General features: G+C 49.2%; 1 protein-coding gene across 1 annotated transcript in view; it reads right to left on the reverse strand.

Moving 5' to 3' along the window:
• Positions 1-5,986: 5,986 nt before the first annotated feature.
• The window catches only part of MLH3 (mutL homolog 3), a 33,876-nt gene continuing 20,754 nt past the window's right edge, over positions 5,987-19,108 (reverse strand). The window contains exons 6-12 of the mRNA XM_038765607.1: positions 18,981-19,052; positions 15,663-15,774; positions 12,634-12,793; positions 9,531-9,554; positions 9,355-9,433; positions 8,890-9,041; positions 5,987-6,667 (exon numbers count right to left, since the gene is read on the reverse strand). Coding sequence (XP_038621535.1) covers positions 6,554-6,667; positions 8,890-9,041; positions 9,355-9,433; positions 9,531-9,554; positions 12,634-12,793; positions 15,663-15,774; positions 18,981-19,052 — 713 coding nt within the window. The 3' untranslated portion in view covers positions 5,987-6,553. The remainder of the gene's footprint in view (positions 6,668-8,889; positions 9,042-9,354; positions 9,434-9,530; positions 9,555-12,633; positions 12,794-15,662; positions 15,775-18,980; positions 19,053-19,108) is intronic.

Raw genomic sequence — 19,108 nt, forward strand, 5'->3', positions numbered from 1 at the left:
CTGTCCCAGAGCGGATAAGTGTCTGAAGCTATCGCTGAGCAGTCATTTTTTCTATCTTTGGCTGCCAGTTATCTAACCTGATCCTGGTCCGCGATGGAAATGACTAGGATTTTATACTAGAAAAGGAGCAAAACTAAATGTTGCATCAGGAAAAGGAAAATCTCCAACTTTGCCATAATAGAACAACAAGGGTGTGCCAATTTGGAATGAATGAGAAGAAATAGCTCATGTCTAGTAGACTAGAAATGCCCAAAAATTCCATCTAGATATTAAAAGAGGCTAGACATGATTATGCCCAATGCTTATGGAATTTTCTCAGGCTCTTTAGCCTTGGTTCATTGCCCATGAAGGCCTCCTGGAGGTTGTTGGGATTGATGGGCACCATTACCCTAAATAGTTGTTTCCAGCTATGGGGGCAATATTGGACTTTCCCAAGTGTTTAGCACTGTGCTCTGCACAGAATAAGCCCCCAGTAAATGCTATTTTTTTATGGTATTTGTTAAGCACATACTATGTGCCAGGCATCGTACTAAGTGCTGGGGTAGATACAAAGTAATCCGGTTGGACACAGTCCACATCCCACACGGGGCTCACAGTCCTACTTTACAGCTTAGGCCCAGAGAAGTGAAGAGACTTGTCCAAGGTCACCCAGCAGCTAAGTGTTGGTCAGGGGATGAGAACACAGGTCCAAATGATAATAACAATGGCATTTATTAAGTGCTTACTATGTGCAAAGCACTGTTCTAAGCGCTGGGAAGGTTACAAGGTGATCAGGTTGTCCCACGGGGGGGCTCACAGTCTTAATCCCCCTTTTACAGATGAGGTAACCGAGGCACAGAGGACGTGCCCCAAGTCACACAGCTGACAATTGGTGGAGCCGGAATTTGAACCCATGACCTCTTACTCCAAAGCCCGGGCTCTTTCCACTGAGCCACGCTGCTTCTCTTCTTGATCTGTTTTGATGCTATTGATGCCTATTTGTTTTGTTTCGTTGTCCGTCTCCCCCCTTCTAGACTGTGAGCCCGTCGTTGGGTCGGGATTGTCTCTATCTGTTGCCCAATTGTATTTTCCAAGTGCTTAACACAGTGCTCTGCACACGGTAAGCGCTCAATAAACACGACTGAATGAACGAATGAATCCCTATCCACTAGGCCACGTTTCTTCTAATAATAATCATAACTACGGCATTTGTTAAGCGCTTACTATGTACCACGCACTGTTCTAAGCACTGGGGTGGATACGAGGTAATCAGGTTGGGGCTCGTACCCTCATTTTACAGATGAGGTAACTGAGGCCCAGAGAAGTGAAGTGGCTTGCCCAAGGTCACACGGCAGACAAGTGGCGGAGCTGCTGATGGACTGGCATCCCCCCAGCCTTTTCGGCTGGATCATCTGCCTCGCTCATCCAGGTTTGCTCCGTCAAGACCGGAGAGTCTCTGCGCAGGGTTGGAAAGAACTAAGAGTTCCGGGGCAGGACTTTCCGACTCTGTTAGCTCGTCAAAGCCTTCCCGCCATTCCCAAGCCCCGTCCCTCTTGTCAATCAATCAGTCAGCGGTATTTATTGAGGGCTTACTAGGTGCAGACCCCTGAATTAAGCATATAGAATAAAACAACCCCTACCCTCAAAAGGTTTACAGTCTGGCAGACACCACCCCACTGTGCCCTTATGGTTAAAACTGCTGTTTGACCTCCCTCAGTGGATTATGTACAGCCATTTTTCCAAAACATGTTCAAAACGGCTGGGAATGCGGGAGATTGTCTCTCATAGCGAACCGGATCCAGACTTAATGAATAAGCCTACACTGTGAGCTCGCTGTGGGCTGGGAACGGGTCTGTTTATTGTTCATCATCAATCGTATTTATTGAGCGCTTACTATGTGCAGAGCACTGTACTAAGCACTTGGGAAGTACAAATTGGCAACATACAGAGACAGTCCCTACCCAACAGTGGGCTCACGGTTCTACTGTACTCTCCCAAGCTCTTAGTACAGTGCTTCGCACACGATAAATGCTCAATAGGCGATAAGCGCTCTCCCCCTTTTAGACTGTGAGCCCGTTTTTGGGTAAGGACTGTATATGTTGCCGACTTGTACTTCCCAAGCGCTTAGTACAGTACTCTGCCCACAGTAAGCGCTCAATAAATATGACTGAATGAATGAATGAAATACAATTGAATGTACTTACTCTGCTCAGCACTGGGGTAGGTACAGTACAATTTGGGATTAACCGGCACAGGAGGTGAACTGCCACTTCAAAGTAGATTTCCTCAGAGCAACTTCATTTTTCAGAGATGGTGGCACATGGGCAGAGTCAAAGCCACCTCTGCCCTGTCAATGAATCTGTTGTATTTACTGAGCTCTTCCTGGATGGAAAGCGCTGTACTGAGCGCTTGGGAGAGCGCAAGAAAACAGTTGGTAGATGTGTTCTCAGCTTACAGTCTAGAGGACGAGCGTACAGGCTAGATGTCAAGGCAGTGTGGCGGCATCAGCGGCGTCACACGCTGGAAATAGCCCCGAGCTGGGATTTGGGGCTCCTAGGTTCTGCGTGTGTGAGCGAGAGAGATGGGGTTAGCGGGAAGTAGCGTGGCTTAGTGGCTCCAGCCCGGGCCTGGGAATCAGAAGGACCTGGGTTCTAATCCCGGCTCCATCACACGCCTGCGGTGTGACCTCGGGCAAGTCACTTCGCTTCTCTGGGCCTCACTTACCTCATCTGGAAAATGGGGATTAAGAGTTGGGGCCCTACGAGAAGCAGCGTGGCTCAGTGGATAGAGCCCGGGCTTTGGAGTCAGGGGTCATGGGTTCAAATCCCGGCTCCACCGATTGCCAGCTGTGTAATCAATCAATCAATCAATCAATCGTATTTATTGAGTGCTTACTATGTGCAGAGCACTGTACTAAGCGCTTGGGAAGTACAAATTGGCAACACGTAGAGACAGTCCCTACCCAACAGTGGGCTCACAGTCTAACTTTGGGCTAGTCACTTAATAATAATAATAATGATGGCATTTATTGAGCGCTTAACTTCTCTGGGCCTCAGTTACCTCATCCGTAAAATGGGGATTAAGACTGTGAGCCCCCCGTGGGGCAACCTGATCACCTAGTAACCTCCCCAGTGCTTAGAACAGTGCTTGGCATATAGTAAGCGCTTAATAAATGCTATCATTATTATTATTTCGAGGGACAGGGATTGTGTCTAACCTGATCAACTAACTACCCCAGTGCTTAGAACAGTGCTCGGCACATAGTAAGTGCTTAACAAGTACCATTATTATTGTTATTATTTAGTCCCAGCTCCACCACTGACCTGCTCCGTGCGATTCACTTTCCTCATCTGTAAAATAGGGATAAAATACCCGTACCTCTTAGACCGGGGGTTCTGCGCGGAACGGGTCATGATTACCTTGGGTTACCTCAGCGCCTGGAAGCACGTAATAATACATATTATTATTAGACGTACCCTAGAGGCTGGTGGATATCTAAGCCCGCTTCTTTAGATAGCTGTGTCCACACCTAGGATGCTTGTCCGGCTTTGGGTCATAGGAGGGTCATCTTCTAAAAGAAAAAAAAAACTTTACTCCTCAGGAGTCCAAAACATGGATCATATGGCCACCTTCTTGGGTATACTACTGAGAGCTCACCACCTCCAGGAGGCCTTCCCAGACTGAGCCCCCTTTTTCCTCTCCTCCTCCCCATCCCCCCCGCCCTACCTCCTTCCCCTCCCCACAGCACCTGTATATGTTTGTACAGATTTATTACTCTATTTATTTTACTTGTACATATTTACTATTCTATTGATTTTGTTAATGATGCGCATCTAGCTTTATCTCTATTTATTCTGATGACTTGACACCTGGTCCACACGTTTCGTTTTGTTGTCTGTCTCCCCCTTCTAGACTGTGAGCCCGTCGTTGGGTAGGGACCGTCTCTATATGTTGCCAACTTGGACTTCCCAAGCGCTTAGTCCAGTGCTGTGCACACAGTTAGCGCTCAACAAATACGATGTAATGAATGAATATACCTACGGCAAATGTCCACACGCCTCTATGACCCTCTTCCACTGTCCTCCCCGGCTACAGGCCCGCAACCTTGGCATTATCCCTGATTCATCTCTCTCCTTCCACCGGCGTATCCCATCACCAAATTAGAACAGTGCTCAGCGCTTAGAACAGTGCTTTGCACATAGTGAGCGCTTAACAAATACCATCATTATTATGACCAAATCCTTCCGCTACCATCTTCACATCTCCAGAATCCACGTCTTCCTCTCCCGGCTCTGGCCCGGCGCCCACAGCGACGAACGGGACTACAGCTTGGGCAGCCTACTAGCCTCTCTAAGGCCGGTGGGGTATCAGGTTATAGCTGCTTTATAGACAAATGGGGTGGGGGGCAGAGCAGGAGGAGAAAGAGGGAAAGAAAAAGGGCACTCACCCCCAGTTTTCAGATTTCAGTTATCCACGTTACCTCTGCTCTCTGCTGCTGTTTGAGATTCGGCTTCTCGAGGGTGGGCTTTTCAAACTGCCTATGAGCTGGAGAAATGCTTATTTTTTAAAAAAGAAAGACTGGCTTCATTTTTCAACAGTCTTACTTGGAGGGTGAAGCGCCCTAAAATGAGACTCTACAAAATTCTGAAAACGGACAAATTTCATCGTTGTCAATAGTCAGGTTTCTCGCCAGGTAACAAAAAGCTGATCAAACCCACTAAGGGCATACGGGAATCAATTAACCAATGGTATTTACTGAGCGTTTACTATAGGCAGAGCACTGTACCAAGCGCTTGGGAGAGTACAATCCAACAGAGCTAGCAGGCAACTGGTCTAGAAGGGAAAAATGCCAAGAAATGGTCTTAAAATGCAATGGGAAAGGCTCAGTTTAGAGAGAGCTTCCTGTCAACAGGTGGTTTGACAAAGGGAGGATTAATGAGAGAAACACAAGAATCTCCTTCCTCAGACAACTTAACTTTGCTGAGTGTGGTGAGAACGAATTAGGGGTAGAGGAATTGGAATTTTCTGAAGCCTCTGCTTATGGTGGGATTCTCGGAAAACAAGGAACGGGATAACAATCGCAACAAGAGTTGTCGTTCTTTCGGGAGGGAGCTACTATCATTTGAGAGCCTAAGTGCAGGAATCCCTAGAAAAGTTAAAGCAAATTAAAACTCTCCCTCAGACCTACTTGGCACCAACATAAACTAGATGCTTGACAGCAATCCCAAGGTTCACACCAGGTCTAATGGGCAAATGCTCCTGAAGTGAACTCGTCCAACACAAATACGTGTTTGTTTCCTGTACAACATAACAGGAAGATAAATGCAACTCCTTCCACTGCATTGCAGCGAGAGGCTGTGAAGGTCATATTTAAGGCGGTAAGTCAGGAAAGATTCGTGTTCAAACCGTATTGCAATCTCACTCTCGTTAGCCAGATTTACGGGTAAGGTTACTAATCGACTGGGCCTGTCTGAAAACCTGTAAACTTTTTTCCAACATCATTCAAGAAGGCAGATGGGACCTCTGCTGCCTCAGTTGTAGCGCCTAGAAAACGCACGGTCTCGCCCACAGCCTCTTGATCTTCGCTGTCTAACCTCCTGCTGAATTGTACTTTCCAAGCGCTTTGTACAGTGCTCTGCACACAGTAAGCGCTCAATAAATATGATTGAATGAATGAGTGAATGAACTTCCATTTGCCCAAGGCTCACCTCCGACTTTCCTTTAAAATGCAGCGTGGCCTGGCAGAAAGAGCCTGGGCCTTGGGAGTCCGAGGACCTGGGTTCCGATCCCGGCTCTGCCACTTGCCTGCTGGGTGAGCCTTTGAGCGCGTCACTTAATTTCTCTGGCCTCAGTTTCCTCATCTGTGAAATGGGGAGTCGATCCCTGTTCCCCCTCCTACAGGCCGGGAACCCCTTGAGGGTCGGGGACCGAGTCCGACCCGATGCCCCCGAATCTGCTCCGGCGCTTAGCACAGTATTTAGCCCACAACAAACACCACGATTCCTTTTTACGATCGTTATTATTATTAGCGGGTAGGGTGGAGGACTCCGGAAACACGCTGTGGGAGGGAAGAGAATACAGTTTGAGATTTGGAATGCGAGAAGAAACATGGGGAGCCGGTAAGGACGGAGAGGAAATTGAGAAGTCCAGGGGTGGGCACAAAACTGGCAAGTTGGCCACAGGGTCCAGGGCGACCACTTCCAGAGGGGTGAGGGATACACAGACGTCACAAATGCAAGTTAAATGAAAACAAACGGTAAAGAAAAAGAAGATTGAAGGGAGATTGCTTTCAAAACGACGAAATGTGGGGTTCTGTAGACGGTGAGTGAGCACGTACGTTTTCCCACGGCCGATCTTCAGGCCCGACAGCTTCCAGCTCAGAGCAGAATCATATCAAACGCCCTGTGCGTCTGAAGCCATTTCTGGACGGCGGCCCCGTGCCCACCACTTCTCACTGCCCTACCGCTAATATTTAATAAATAATCACATCTTGGTTTTGGAAGAAACAGTTGATAAGGTACCGAGCCGGGAAGTTCTGGCTGTGTGAGAATCCAACCGTCTGGAGATTCTGCCTTCACGGTGGTTCCTGAGGTGGCTGTTGACTTTGGCTTTGACCACGGATCGCCGGTTTTCCAAACAAATGCCAGGCTCGGGCCATCTTGCGAAGTCTAGCCATGTTGGGTCTCGGCTGCCGAAAGAGAACAGGATTAGAGGATGATTCAACAGGAGGAGAGAAGTAGCCCGACGGCCGGGAGGGACTTTTAGCAGCAGCAGCTGGTTGGGGCCTGCACAGATTTTAGAAGCCTGGAAAGGTTGTGGGGTTGCTGTGGCGGCAGCTGTGAACTTTGGCCTCCCGGACCTCTGCTTCCCTTTAGCCACGCTATCCTACTGCGACTTATTTTCCTCGTTTTTATGTTGTTTTTGTGCTTTTACTGTTTCAACTTCGTCCTCCTGGGTCTGTCGCCCAGCCCGCACCCTCCGCTCCCTCTGCCGCTAACCTCCTCACTGTGCCTCGTTCTCTCCCGTCCCGCCGTCGACCCCCAGCCCACGTCCTCCCCCTGGCCCGGAATGCCCTCCCTCCACACATCCACCAAACTAGCTCACTTCCTCCCTTCAAAGCCCTACTGAGAGCTCACCTCCTCCAGGAGGCCTTCCCAGACTGAGCCCCCTTTTTCCTCTCCTCCTCCCCAACCCCCTGCCCTACCTCCTTCCCCTCCCCACAGCACTTGTATATATTTGTACAGATTTATTACTCTATTTATTTTACTTGCACATATTTACTACTCTATTTTTTTAATGATGTACAGATAGCTATAATTCTATTTATTCTGATTTTGACACCTGTCTACATGTTTTGTTTTGTTGTCTGTGCCCCCCTTCTAGACCGTGAGCCCGTTGTTGGGTAGGTAGGGACCATCTCTATATGTTGCCGACTTGTACCTCCCAAGTGGTTAGCACAGTGCTTTGCACACAGTAAGTGCTCAATAAATACGACTGACTGAATGAATGAATGTTGCCAACCCTCCCCGACTTATTTATAGCCCCTTGGGGACCAGTAAGCGGTTTAAGTCTCACCATGTGTATTTTTCCTCCGGCACTTAGGACGGTCCTTTGTCCACGGGAGAAGCTTAACAAATTCGGTTGTTATTACTAAAGGAGAGTTTTACCGTCCTCCAAAACCAGGAAAAGATCCGGGGAAGCAGCACCTTGGACATTCCGAAAACACTCCCATGTTCTGTTCCATTTAAGATTATAATGAAGACAGAAAATGCTCTCTTAATTTAAACCATTTGGCGTCTTTATTGCATTACTGTCGTCATGAGTGGTAATCTGGCCAAGAGATCTTGTCAGCTTTCTTTGAATATGTACACCAGAACTCTTAATTGAGGCCCTGTTCTAATGATCACAAAGGCAGTCTGGAAACGCCGTGAGCTGACTTCTCCATTGAAGTTTTGTTTTGGTTTATGGAGTTTGTTAAGCACTTACTACATGGCAATCAATCAATCAATCGTATTTATTGAGCGCTTACTGTGTGCAGAGCACTGTACTAAGCGCTTGGGAAGTACAAGTTGGCAACATATAGAGACAGTCCCTACCCAACAGTGGGCTCACAGTCTAGAAGGGGCAGGTCCCGTGCTAAACACCGGGGTAGACACAAGCTAATCAGGCGGGACACAGCCCGTGTCCTACGCGGGGGTCACGGTCTTCATCCCCGTTTTACAGCTGAGGGAACCGAGGCAAGGAGAACTGAAGTGACTTGCCCAAGGTCACCCAGCAGGTAAGTGGCGGAGCTGGGATTAGAACCCAGGTCCCTTTGACTCCTAGGCCCGGGCTCTAGCCACTGGGCCACACATCACAGCGGGGCCTACGAAAACATTCACAAGCTCACGCCCAATTTTACCAAAGCTTGGTTTGCTGCATTTCTAGAAAAATCCCTGCAGCCTTAGGGACCAATCAATCAATCAATCAATTGTATTTATTGAGCGCTTACTGTGTGCAGAGCACTGTACTAAGCGCTTGGGAAGTACAAGTTGGCAACATACAGAGATGCCATAGCCCATTAAGACTCAAGCCAGCTTGGCATCGGAAATTAAGGGCACGTACGTATCTACCCGGGCTCATCTTAAGCAATTCAAGGCCCATTTGCCACTACTTAAATCTCAGCATCATTCTGTACTCAGGAAACTGAAGCTCTAAGAGGGGCGGTGGGAGGGAGTCCAAAGTTTATTACTTTCCTCCTCCCACCACCTCTCTCTCTCTCTTCCTATTTATAAGTTTTAAACCTAACTCAGACTAGGGGCTAAGTTCGCGTGGTCCAGGGAAGAGGAGAAGATAAACCTCAGGGGAAATCCGGTTGCTTCCTCCTGTTTCCCATTCTTAGTCTAACTGCTTGTCGCTGACTAAGTGTACCTGTTTTTCTTCTTCCATATGGTCTAAATCTGCCAGAGGCAGCATGGAAGGTCTCCCGTGGGCACACTGGAAGGGCAGATGACACCAGGATAGAGTTTCGATAAGCCGGCAGCTTTCTTCTAGGCTCAGGGTGTCGTTAAACTTAATGGCTCCTGAGGAGAAACAAGAGGGAAACGTTACGGCATGTACCGGGGGGGATGTTGGATGCCGATCCTAATCCGGCTGAGTTACAAATGTTTCCTCGCAGAGATCGGGCAGGACACGGCAACGTGTTTCGTGGGATGCTTTGGGGGACTTGATGGGGCCTGTCGGTTCCAGGGACCTCGGAAGAAACCGGGGATTTGGGTCTTACCTTTCCTAGCCCTCAGGATCACGATGCTCCTGACGGGCTCTGGATATAGAAGGCGGGGATTTCAGGATTCCTCGGGGGGAGGGCGAGGGACCTGCGGAGGTCCGCCGTCTTACCGTGGCAAGCCTGTGAGGCCAACACCTGCTGGATGGTCGACGGCAAAGTCGCCTGGGCTCCTCCCGTGGTTCGCAGGAGCTGAAAGCGGTGGGGGGAGCCAAGCAGAGTCTTCAGTGACGGGAAAAAGAGCGACTGAAACCCCCCGCTGCTTCCCCGCATCAAGAGAACTGCTCACCTCCACTTGTTCTCGAATGAGTTCCTGGAGAGCGAGATACAAAAGAGGATCAAATCAGATGTGGCTTCGCTACTTCACGGCATTTCTTTCATCCATTCTTTGCCTTCTCAAAGCATCAGTAGCCTCAAGAAGTCCTTAAACTTGGCCACTGTCGAAATGACTTGTTTGGTGATTAGGAAATATCGCTACCCGAGTTTCTCTTTCCTCACCAGATAAAAAGGAGAACCTTTCTGAAAAGCTTCTCAGGAATGCGGAGAGGAAAAGCCGAGTGCAGATTAATGGAGGATTACAACGCTTCTGAATGTAAAACCCTCTCAAAGTTCGTCTTGATGTTTTTTTTAAAGGATCACTGTACTAAGGAGTTGGGAGAACATGATACAACAGAAATGGCAGATAGGCTCCCTGCCCCCCAAGAATTTACAGTCTAGAGTTCCCATCGAGTCTCAATCCAGAGACGGTTCCCACTGGCCGAAGGGATTTTCTAACTAAGTGGCTGTCGAAATCCGGCCGATATTAAATGTCGTGGAGATTTTTGACCAAAGGGCAGTTAGAACAAGGCTAACAACTTGGAACAACTCACCGAAAATCACGAAACACAAGCCTACTTAACCTAACACTCGCTTAAGACACAGGCCCAAGTTCCCACAAGCGTTTCCTGGCAACCCTCCTTCTTCAGCTTAAAATTTCAATTTTCAAAAGCATTTTCCTGTTGAATGTTGTGTTCCACTCTGGCCACAACAACACGTCCTTGGCAGACTCCTGTCGACAGCGTTTCCCTGCCTGTATTTATTTGCAAATAAACTTCATAGACTGCACGCGAAACACTATTTCTTGCTACCAATCTGAGCGGCCTCTGGAGTTTACGTGTTTCTGACTACCGGAGAGAGTGCTGCTCTGAGACACGGCGCAAACGCTATCATCCTCTGTTCAAAACCCAGAAGGTTTCTTTGTTCGGTGACACGGCTACCGACACGTTTCCCTAGGGGCCCAGCCGAGGCTCTTCCCTACCATCGGGCCCCACAGGCTGGGGAAGACCCGCATCTCCCAGCAAACCAGACATCACAGGGCTGCCAGGAGTCCCTCCGTTCCACTCAAGGGCGAGCCGGACGGCCTCTGTGATGGACTTATCGGTTCCAGATTCTCTCTCCCCAGATGTGAGGAGAGGGTGGCGGCTTTTACACTATGCCTGGGGGCGGGGTGAGGTTTCGAGGCCGAACTCGTGCTCCCTTAAATCCTCCTCACCGTGTCTCTTCTTTCTCCTCCCCGACCGAGGACGGCAGGCGCACACCTGTCCCATCTCCACCCAAACACGCACACCATTTTTCCTCCCAAAACTCAGAGAATTTCCAACATGAAATACTTCCTCCCTCAGCTTGGTTACTAAGGGCCTCCTGGTAGAAACCCTGTAAAGATCACGGCCTTGTCATTCCCACAAGGAGACACAAATGCTAAAAGGAAATATGACCGGGGATGGTTAACTCTCTCACGAAACCCAGTGAAACAGGGCTTCCAGAAAACTTCCCCCGATAATGTTCTAATCCTCCCGCGTATCGTGTTCCATCTGATGGTAAAATTTAAGCCGCCAGCCCAGGGGGATGGATAAATGTCCATTCCTGTTCTACACAGTGCTCAGGATATTTTAAGGCCTGGTTCATATTAAGTCATGTTCGACCGGGCTCTGTGGCAGGGCAGACTTTTAGGGAGGGACTCTGCTAGTGATCCGCTTCAGAGACGGTCAATAAAGTCAGGATGCAAAGCTCTACTCCACTTCTGAAATGAATACCACACCGGACCCTTGAAAATTCAACCGCAACCAAAGAACCAAAAATCACTTCCAATCAGCCTGGTTTCCCAGGCTGGAGACTTTCCGAACGCTGTGTTTTGTTTCAAATTGAACTGCACTCAGTTGGGGCTGGTGTTTCAGTCTTCTGGTCTGACAGTCAAGGAGACTGGATAACATTAAAAGGTCCCTACTGATCTTATCAGTCCAGTAATTGGAAGAGGCTTTTTTCTTTCTTCTTCTTATAAAGGCCGGGGACGGGGTGGTGGGGGGAAGAGAGTCCTAGAGAACTAAACGGGACAAAGATTTCTGCTTGAGAGGGTGGCAGAAGCTGTCTTCTCAACCAGACTGAAAGCTTGTTGTGGGCAGGGAATGTGTCTGTTTTATATATATATATATATGTAAATATATATATATATTACATAAGTATATATATATTTAAGGGAGCACGAGTTCGGCCTTTATATATATATATATATATATATTTATGGTATTTGTTAATAATAATGATGATGGCATTTATTAAGCGCTTACTATGTACAAAGCACTGTTCTAAGCACTGGGGAGGTTACAAGATAATCAGGTTGTCCCACAGGGGGCTCACAGTCTTAATCCCCATTTTACAGATGAGGTAACTGAGGCACAGAGAAGTGAGGTGACTTGCCCAAAGTCACACAACTGACAACTGGCGGAGCTGGGATTTGAACCCATGACCTCTGACTCCAAAGCCCCGGCTCTTTTCAGCACTGACTATGTGCCAGGCATCATTCTAAGCGCTGAGGCAGATACGAGGTAATCAGGTTGGTCAGAGTCCATGTCCCCCGTGGGGTTCACAGTCTTGATCTCCATTTCACAGGTGAGGTAACTGACGCCCAGGGAAGTGAAGTGACTTGCCCAAGGTCACACGGCAGACAAGTGGCAGAGCAGGACTAGAACCCAGGTCCTTCTGACTCCCAGGACGGTGCCCTATCCACTAGGCCATGCTGCTTCTATACTGTGGGCCCAGTGTGGGCAGGGATTGTCTCTGTCTGTTGCTGAATTGGACTTGCCATACGCTCAGTACAGTGCTCTGCACACAAGAAGCGCTCAATAAATACAACTGAATGGATGTATAAAACTATTATATCGTCTGCTCCTGAGCGCTTAGTACTGTGTTCTGCACACAGTCAGTGCTCAGTATTACTGACTGACTGTCGGTGAGAACAACAGCGCCAAGTTGAGCCGTGACCCCCTCTCCCATCCCAGTGGTTTTCCTAGGGAGATCACCACGGGGCCAGACTTACCCCAAAAGCGCTCAGCTCATAGTTCGCACCCAGGCCTCACCTTCACGATGATTTTAGTCACTGGCTCCCTTCCCCGACGCAGCTCATTGGCTTCTCGCTCAATGAAGCACAGCGGCACCTTCTCCACGAGGATCCGGGAGCCGCTGTCCTCCGGAAATATTAATTCCAGACCCAGATCCTCCAGGCTCCTGGGGCAGTACCTGAAGCGAAGGGATTCGGATGGGGTCGTCAGACAAGTTCTCACCATGGGATTTGTCAAATCCCACTTTGAATGCATCGTTTGGAGCCTCTGTCGTAACAGGACTCCTCGGGATTTTAGACTCACGTTTCCCCCTGAGGGCATATCGCCTTCCTCGTGTTTCTGGACTTCAAAGCTCCAGGAATATTTCCCTTCCTTCCTCCCTGGAAATTTGCTAATATATTATAGTTTATGGGCACTGTTCTGCAGACCGTATTTAAAGAGCCTGGCTTCGAATCAAGGGGCCCGGAGTACTTCAAATTGGCAAAAAAAAAAACCCTCTTTTAACCCTCTAAAAGCTTCAGGAACCAAACAATGCATTTCAATTAACTGAGGGTGAATATATGGATCTGTAGTTAATCTAAATTGGACTCCAGAAACAAGGAATCACGGGACTTTTTCCTCCCGTTTCTAATGGTTCCTGTTATCTGGGAGTGAGTAAAGATCTTTTCCAGTGATTCACGAGGACTACGAAAGCTGTCCCTCCCCAGCTCCCAGGGTTTTATATGCCACCTGAAATGCATTCATTCATTCATTCAATCGTATTTACTGAGCGCTTACTGTGTGCAGAGCACTGTACTAAGCGCTTGAGAAGTACAAGTCGGCAACATATAGAGACGGTCCCTACCCAACAATGGGCTCACAGTCTAGAAGGGAGAGACAGACAACAAAACAAAACATGGAGACGGATGTCAAAATCATCAGGATAGAATTAAAGCTATAAGCACATCTATTTATTTATTACCAAAATAAATAGAACAGTAAATCTGTACAAGTAAAATAAATAGAGTAACCAATCTGTACAAATATATATACAGGTGCTGTGGGGAGGGGAAGGAAGTGGGGGGGATGGGGAGGAGGAGAGAAAAAAGGAGGCTCAGTCTGGGAAGGCCTCCTGGAGGAGGTGAGCTCTCAGTAGGGCTTTGAAGGGAGGAAGAGAGCTAGCTTGGCAGATGTGTGGAGGGAGGGCATTCCGGGCCAGGGGAAGGATGTGGGCCGGGGGTCAATGGCGGGACAGGTGAGAATGAGGTACAGTGAGGAGGTTAGAGGCAGAGGAGCGGAGGGTGTGGGCTGGGCTGGAGAAGGACAGAAGGAAGGTGAGGTAGGAGGGAGTGAGGTGAGTGGAGAGCCGTGAAGCTGAAAGTGAGGAGTTTCTGCTTGATCCGCAGGTTGACGGGTGGCCACTGGAGATTTTTGAGGAGGGGAGTGACATGCCCAGAGCTTTTCTGCACAAAGATGATCCGGGCAGCAGAGTGAAGTGGGGACAGACAGGAGAATGGGAGATCAGAGAGGAGGCTGATGCAGTAATCCAGTCGGGATAGGATGAGAGATTGAACCAGCAAGGTAGTGGTTTGGATGGAGAGGAAAGGGAGGATCTTGGAGATGTTGCGGAGGTGAGACCGGCAGGTTTTGGTGATGGATTGGACGTGAGGGGTGAATGAGAGAGCGGAGTCGAGGATGACACCAAGTTTGCGGGCTTGTGAGACAGGAAGGATGGTAGTGCCGTCTACAGGGACGGGAAAGTCAGGGAGAGGGCAGGGTTTGGGAGGGAAGATAAGGAGTTCAGTCTTGACATACTGAGTTTTAGATGGCGGGCAGACATCCAGATTGAGATGTCCTGAAGGCAGGAGGAGACTTGAGACTGAAGGGAGGGAGAGAGAGCAGGGGCAGAGATGTAGACTTGGGTGTCATTGCGTAGAGATGATAATTGAAGCCGTGGGAGCGAATGAAGGCACCAAGGGAGTGAGTGTAGATCGAGAACAGAAGGGGACCAAGAACTGACCCTTGAGGAACCCCTACGGTAAGGGGATGGGAGGGGGAGGAGGAGCCCGCAAAGGAGACTGAGAACGAACAGCCAGAAAGATAAGAGGAGAACAAGGAGAGGACGGAGTCTGTGAAGCCAAGGTTGGATAGCATGTTGAGGAGAAGGGGGTGGTCCACAGTGTTGAAGGCGGCTGATCTAGCCCAGTTCTTACCACATAGACTGTGAGCCCATGTTCTAGACTGTGAACCCATTGTTGGGTAGGGACCGTCTCTATATGTTGCCAATTTTTACTTCCCAAGCGCTTAGTACAGTGCTCTGCATACAGTAAGCGCTCAATAAATACGACTGAATGAATATCATCGGGATATGTAAACCACCAATATCATCGGTTGTAGTAAACACTGACAGTTCCAGGAAAGGATGACAGTGTCTTAAACGCTATCTCCTGGAATAAGCTTCCAGAGAAGCCGCGCGGCCTAGCGGTTGCGGTCTGGGCCGGGAAGACCGAAAGAACTGGGTTCTAATCCAGCCACTTGTGTCCTTGGGCGAGTCCTTTCACTTGTCTGGGCCTCAGTTCCCTCATCTGTAAAATGGGGATTGACTGTGAGCCCCCCGTGGGGCAACCTGATCACCTTGTATCCCCTCAGCGCTTAGAACAGTGCTTTGCACCTAGTCAGTGCTTAATAAATGCCATCATCATTATTATTATTATTATTATCTGTAAAATGGGGATTGAGACCGTGAGCCCCATATGGGACAACCTGATTACCTTGTATCTACCTCAGCGCTTAGAACAGTGCTTGGCACATAGTAAGCGCTTAACAAATACCATGACTATTATTCTGATTACTTCACTTGTCCGGGCCTCAGTTCCCTCATCCGTAAAATGGGGAGTAAAACCGTGAGCCCCATGTGACACATGGACTTTGTCCAATCCAATTAGCCTGTATCAACCCCAGTGCTTAGAACAACGCCTGGCACACGGTAACCACTTAAGTACCATGGAAAACAGACATGGAAAGATAAAGGGATAACGAGTCTGTCGGATTCAAAGAACGGTACTAACCGTAAGAGCCTTTTCTCCTCCTCGGTGACCACGATCTCCAGCGGTGGGATCAGAGTGGAGGAGAGCAACTTTCTCCGGCTAGCGTCTTTGAGGTGCCGCTTCTCATACGAGTCTGTTGGCCAGAAAGAGCTCATCGGCCTAACACGGAACGGGGATGGTCACCGGCCTCAGGTCAAGCCCGGGAGAGAAACCCGGTAATTTCCAGCCACGCGACGTCCTGAATCTGTATCAGGGAGCGGGCACTCAACGTCAGGGGCAGGGGTTCTGATCATCTTCCGAAAAGTTTCTTTACTCATTTTAGTAGCCTCTCTGTAATCTGCATTCTCATTCATTCCCTATCCCGTTCGCTCCCGCTGCCCTCCGGGGGGGTGGGAGGGGGGAGAATACGACCGCGAGGGCCGAGAAAGCAGCGTGGCCCAATGGAAAGAGCCCAGGCCTGGGAGTCGGAGGACCCGGGTTCGGATCCCGGCTCTGCCACGTTGTCTGCTGTGTGACCTCCCCGGACTGTAAGCTCATTAGGGGCAGGGGACACGTCTGCTAATTCTATCGTACTGCGCTCGCCCAAGGGCTTGGGACAGACTGAGCCCCTTCCTTCCTCTCCCCCTCGCCCCCCTCTCCATCCCCCCCATCTTACCTCCTTCCCTTCCCCACAGCACCTGGATATATGTATATATGTTTGTACATATTTATTACTCTATTTATTTATTTATTTTACTTGTACATATCTATCCTATTTATTTTATTTTGTTAGTATGTTTGGTTTTGTTCTCTGTCTCCCCCTTTTAGACTGTGAGCCCACTGTTGGGTAGGGACTGTCTCTATATGTTGCCAATTTGCACTTCCCAAGCGCTTAGTACAGTGCTCTGCACATAGTAAGCGCTCAATAAATACGATTGATGATGATGATGACGATGATGACAGTGCTCTGCACATAAAAAGTGCTCAATAAATATGATGGACCAACTGACCTTGGGCAAGTCACTTAACTTCTCTGTGCCTCAGTTACCTCATCTGTAAAATGGGGATTCAACCCTACTCCCTTTTATTTAGACTGTGAGCCCCACGTGGGACAGGGACCGCATCCAATCTGATGAACGTGTATCTACCCCAGGGCTCAGAACAGTGCTTGGCATATAGTATAATAATAATAATTATGGCATTTATTAAGCGCTTACTATGTGCAAAGCACTGTTCTAAGCGCCGGGGAGGCTACAAGGTAATCAGGCTCACAGTCTTAATCCCCATTTTCCAGATGAGGTACCTGAGGCACAGAGAAGTTAAGTGACTTGCCCAAAGTCACACAGCTGACAATTGGCAGAGCTGAGATTTGAACCCATGACCTCTGACTCCAAAGCCCGGGCTCTTTCCACTGAGCCACGCTGCTTCTCTATGCACTTAGTATGCATATTATGAAGCGCTTACTATGCGCTTAATAATAATAATTATGGAACTTGTTAAGCACATACGAGACGGCGTGAGTGGCGCTTCGCTAACCACAGGCCCCGTAATCAATTCCTGCCCGTGAGCCCGCTGTCGGGTAGGGACCGTCTCTATATGTTGCCAACTTGTACTTCCCAAGCGCTTAGTACAGTGCTCCGCACACAGTAAGCGCTCAATAAACACGACTGAATGAACGAATGAATGAGTTCTCGGCCCCAAAGTCATCGGGGATGGACCAAGTTTCCTCTTTTGTGTAAAAGGGACCACTCCGTCGTTAAGACAGAGGCCTAGCTGGCGAAAACGGCACCTGCCGCGTTACTGGATCTTCCTTCTACGTCTCCACCGATTCATCCCCGTTCACTTCATCATCTTTTCCGGAAAAGGGTCGGCTGGGGGGGCGGCGAGGCCCCAATGAAGAGAGTCGGCCTTGCCGGAGTATTTGGAATGGCGGGGCCCAAGCCGGGAGATGAGTCATTATCCCCTTCAGTCCTGGTTTGGCCACCTGACGCTTCAACGTGAACGCCAAGCTTAATAAACGCTTCATTCCCTGAGTGCCTCCGGTCTGCGATTGCTGACACACCCCGAGAGGCAGATTCAATGTGGGCTGACCAAACGTCCCAAGGCCCTGCTGTTTTGACCGGCGCGCTGAGTCGCATTGCTTTCCATCGTTTGTAACCCGAGGATTACGAAAGATGGGAAAAGAGGTCACGGGCCACCCGGGGTGGGGTCTGAGGCCCAGGCCGGCCGAGGGTCAGTTAGCGTTCCCCATTTAGATCACCCACCTCTTGGCTCTGTGTGGAAAAACGCTTGACTTACCGTTTTCTGGAAATTTTCACGAGCTCATGCGGGCGGGGAATGTCACTACCGCCGTACTGTACTTTCCCAAGCGCTTAGTACAGTGCTCTGCCCACAGTAAGCGCTTAATTGATACGACCGAGTGAATGAACTCTACTTGCTAGATAATAACGATGGTGTCTCAAGCGCTTACTATGTGCCAAGCACTGTTCTAAGCACTGGGGTAGATGCAAGGTCATCACGTTGGACACAGTCCCACATTCACTCATTCATTCATTCAATCGTATTTATTGAGTGCTTACTCAATAAGCGCTTGGGAAGTACCAATGGGCACGGCGCTCACTGCCTTAATCCCTATTTTATAGATCATCATCATCATCGTCATCAATCGTATTTATTGAGCGCTTACTGTGTGCAGAGCACTGGACTAAGCGCTTGGGAAGTACAAGTTGGCAACATACAGAGACAGTCCCTACCCAACAGTGGGCTCACAGTCTAAAAGGGGGAGACAGAGAACAAAACCAAACATACTAACAAAATAAAATAAATAGGATATGTACAAGTAAAATAAATAAATAAATAAATAGAGTAATAAATATGTACAAACATATATACATATATACAGGTGCTGTGGGGACGGGAAGGAAGTAAGATGGGGGGGATGGAGAGGTGGAGGAGGGGGAGAGGAAGGAGGGGGCTCAGACTGCCAAGGCCTCCTGGAGGAGGTGAGCTCTCAGTAGGGCCTTGAAGGGAGGAAGAGAGCCAGCTTGGCGGATGGGCAGAGGGAGGGCATTCCAGGCCCGGGGGATGACGTGGGCCGGGGGTCGACGGCGAGACAGGCGAGAACGAGGTACGGTGAGGAGATTAGCGGCATGAGGCCCAGAGAAGCGAAGTGACTTACCCGAGGTGACACAGCAGACGGGTGGCGGAGCTGGGATCAGGCCCCGGGCCCGGCCTCTATCCACCTCATCACGCTGCTTCTCAGGGTTAGATCCCCCTTCCACACCCAGGCTGCGACACGGAAAACCCTTCCGGGGGGTGCCACGTTGGACCCCTCTGAGGCCGGGGTCCCTGGGTCCTCACCTGCAATAAGTTGCTCTAGGCGAACCCGCTCGTGGGCGGCGTGTTGATCCACCAGTACAATCAGGTTTCCATCTAGAAACAGGAGAGGAGGTGGTCAATAAGGGCCGCCCGACGTCCAAACTGCTTCA

The sequence above is a fragment of the Tachyglossus aculeatus genome, chromosome 23 (assembly GCF_015852505.1).
Source record: "Tachyglossus aculeatus isolate mTacAcu1 chromosome 23, mTacAcu1.pri, whole genome shotgun sequence".
Lineage (NCBI taxonomy): Eukaryota > Metazoa > Chordata > Mammalia > Monotremata > Tachyglossidae > Tachyglossus > Tachyglossus aculeatus.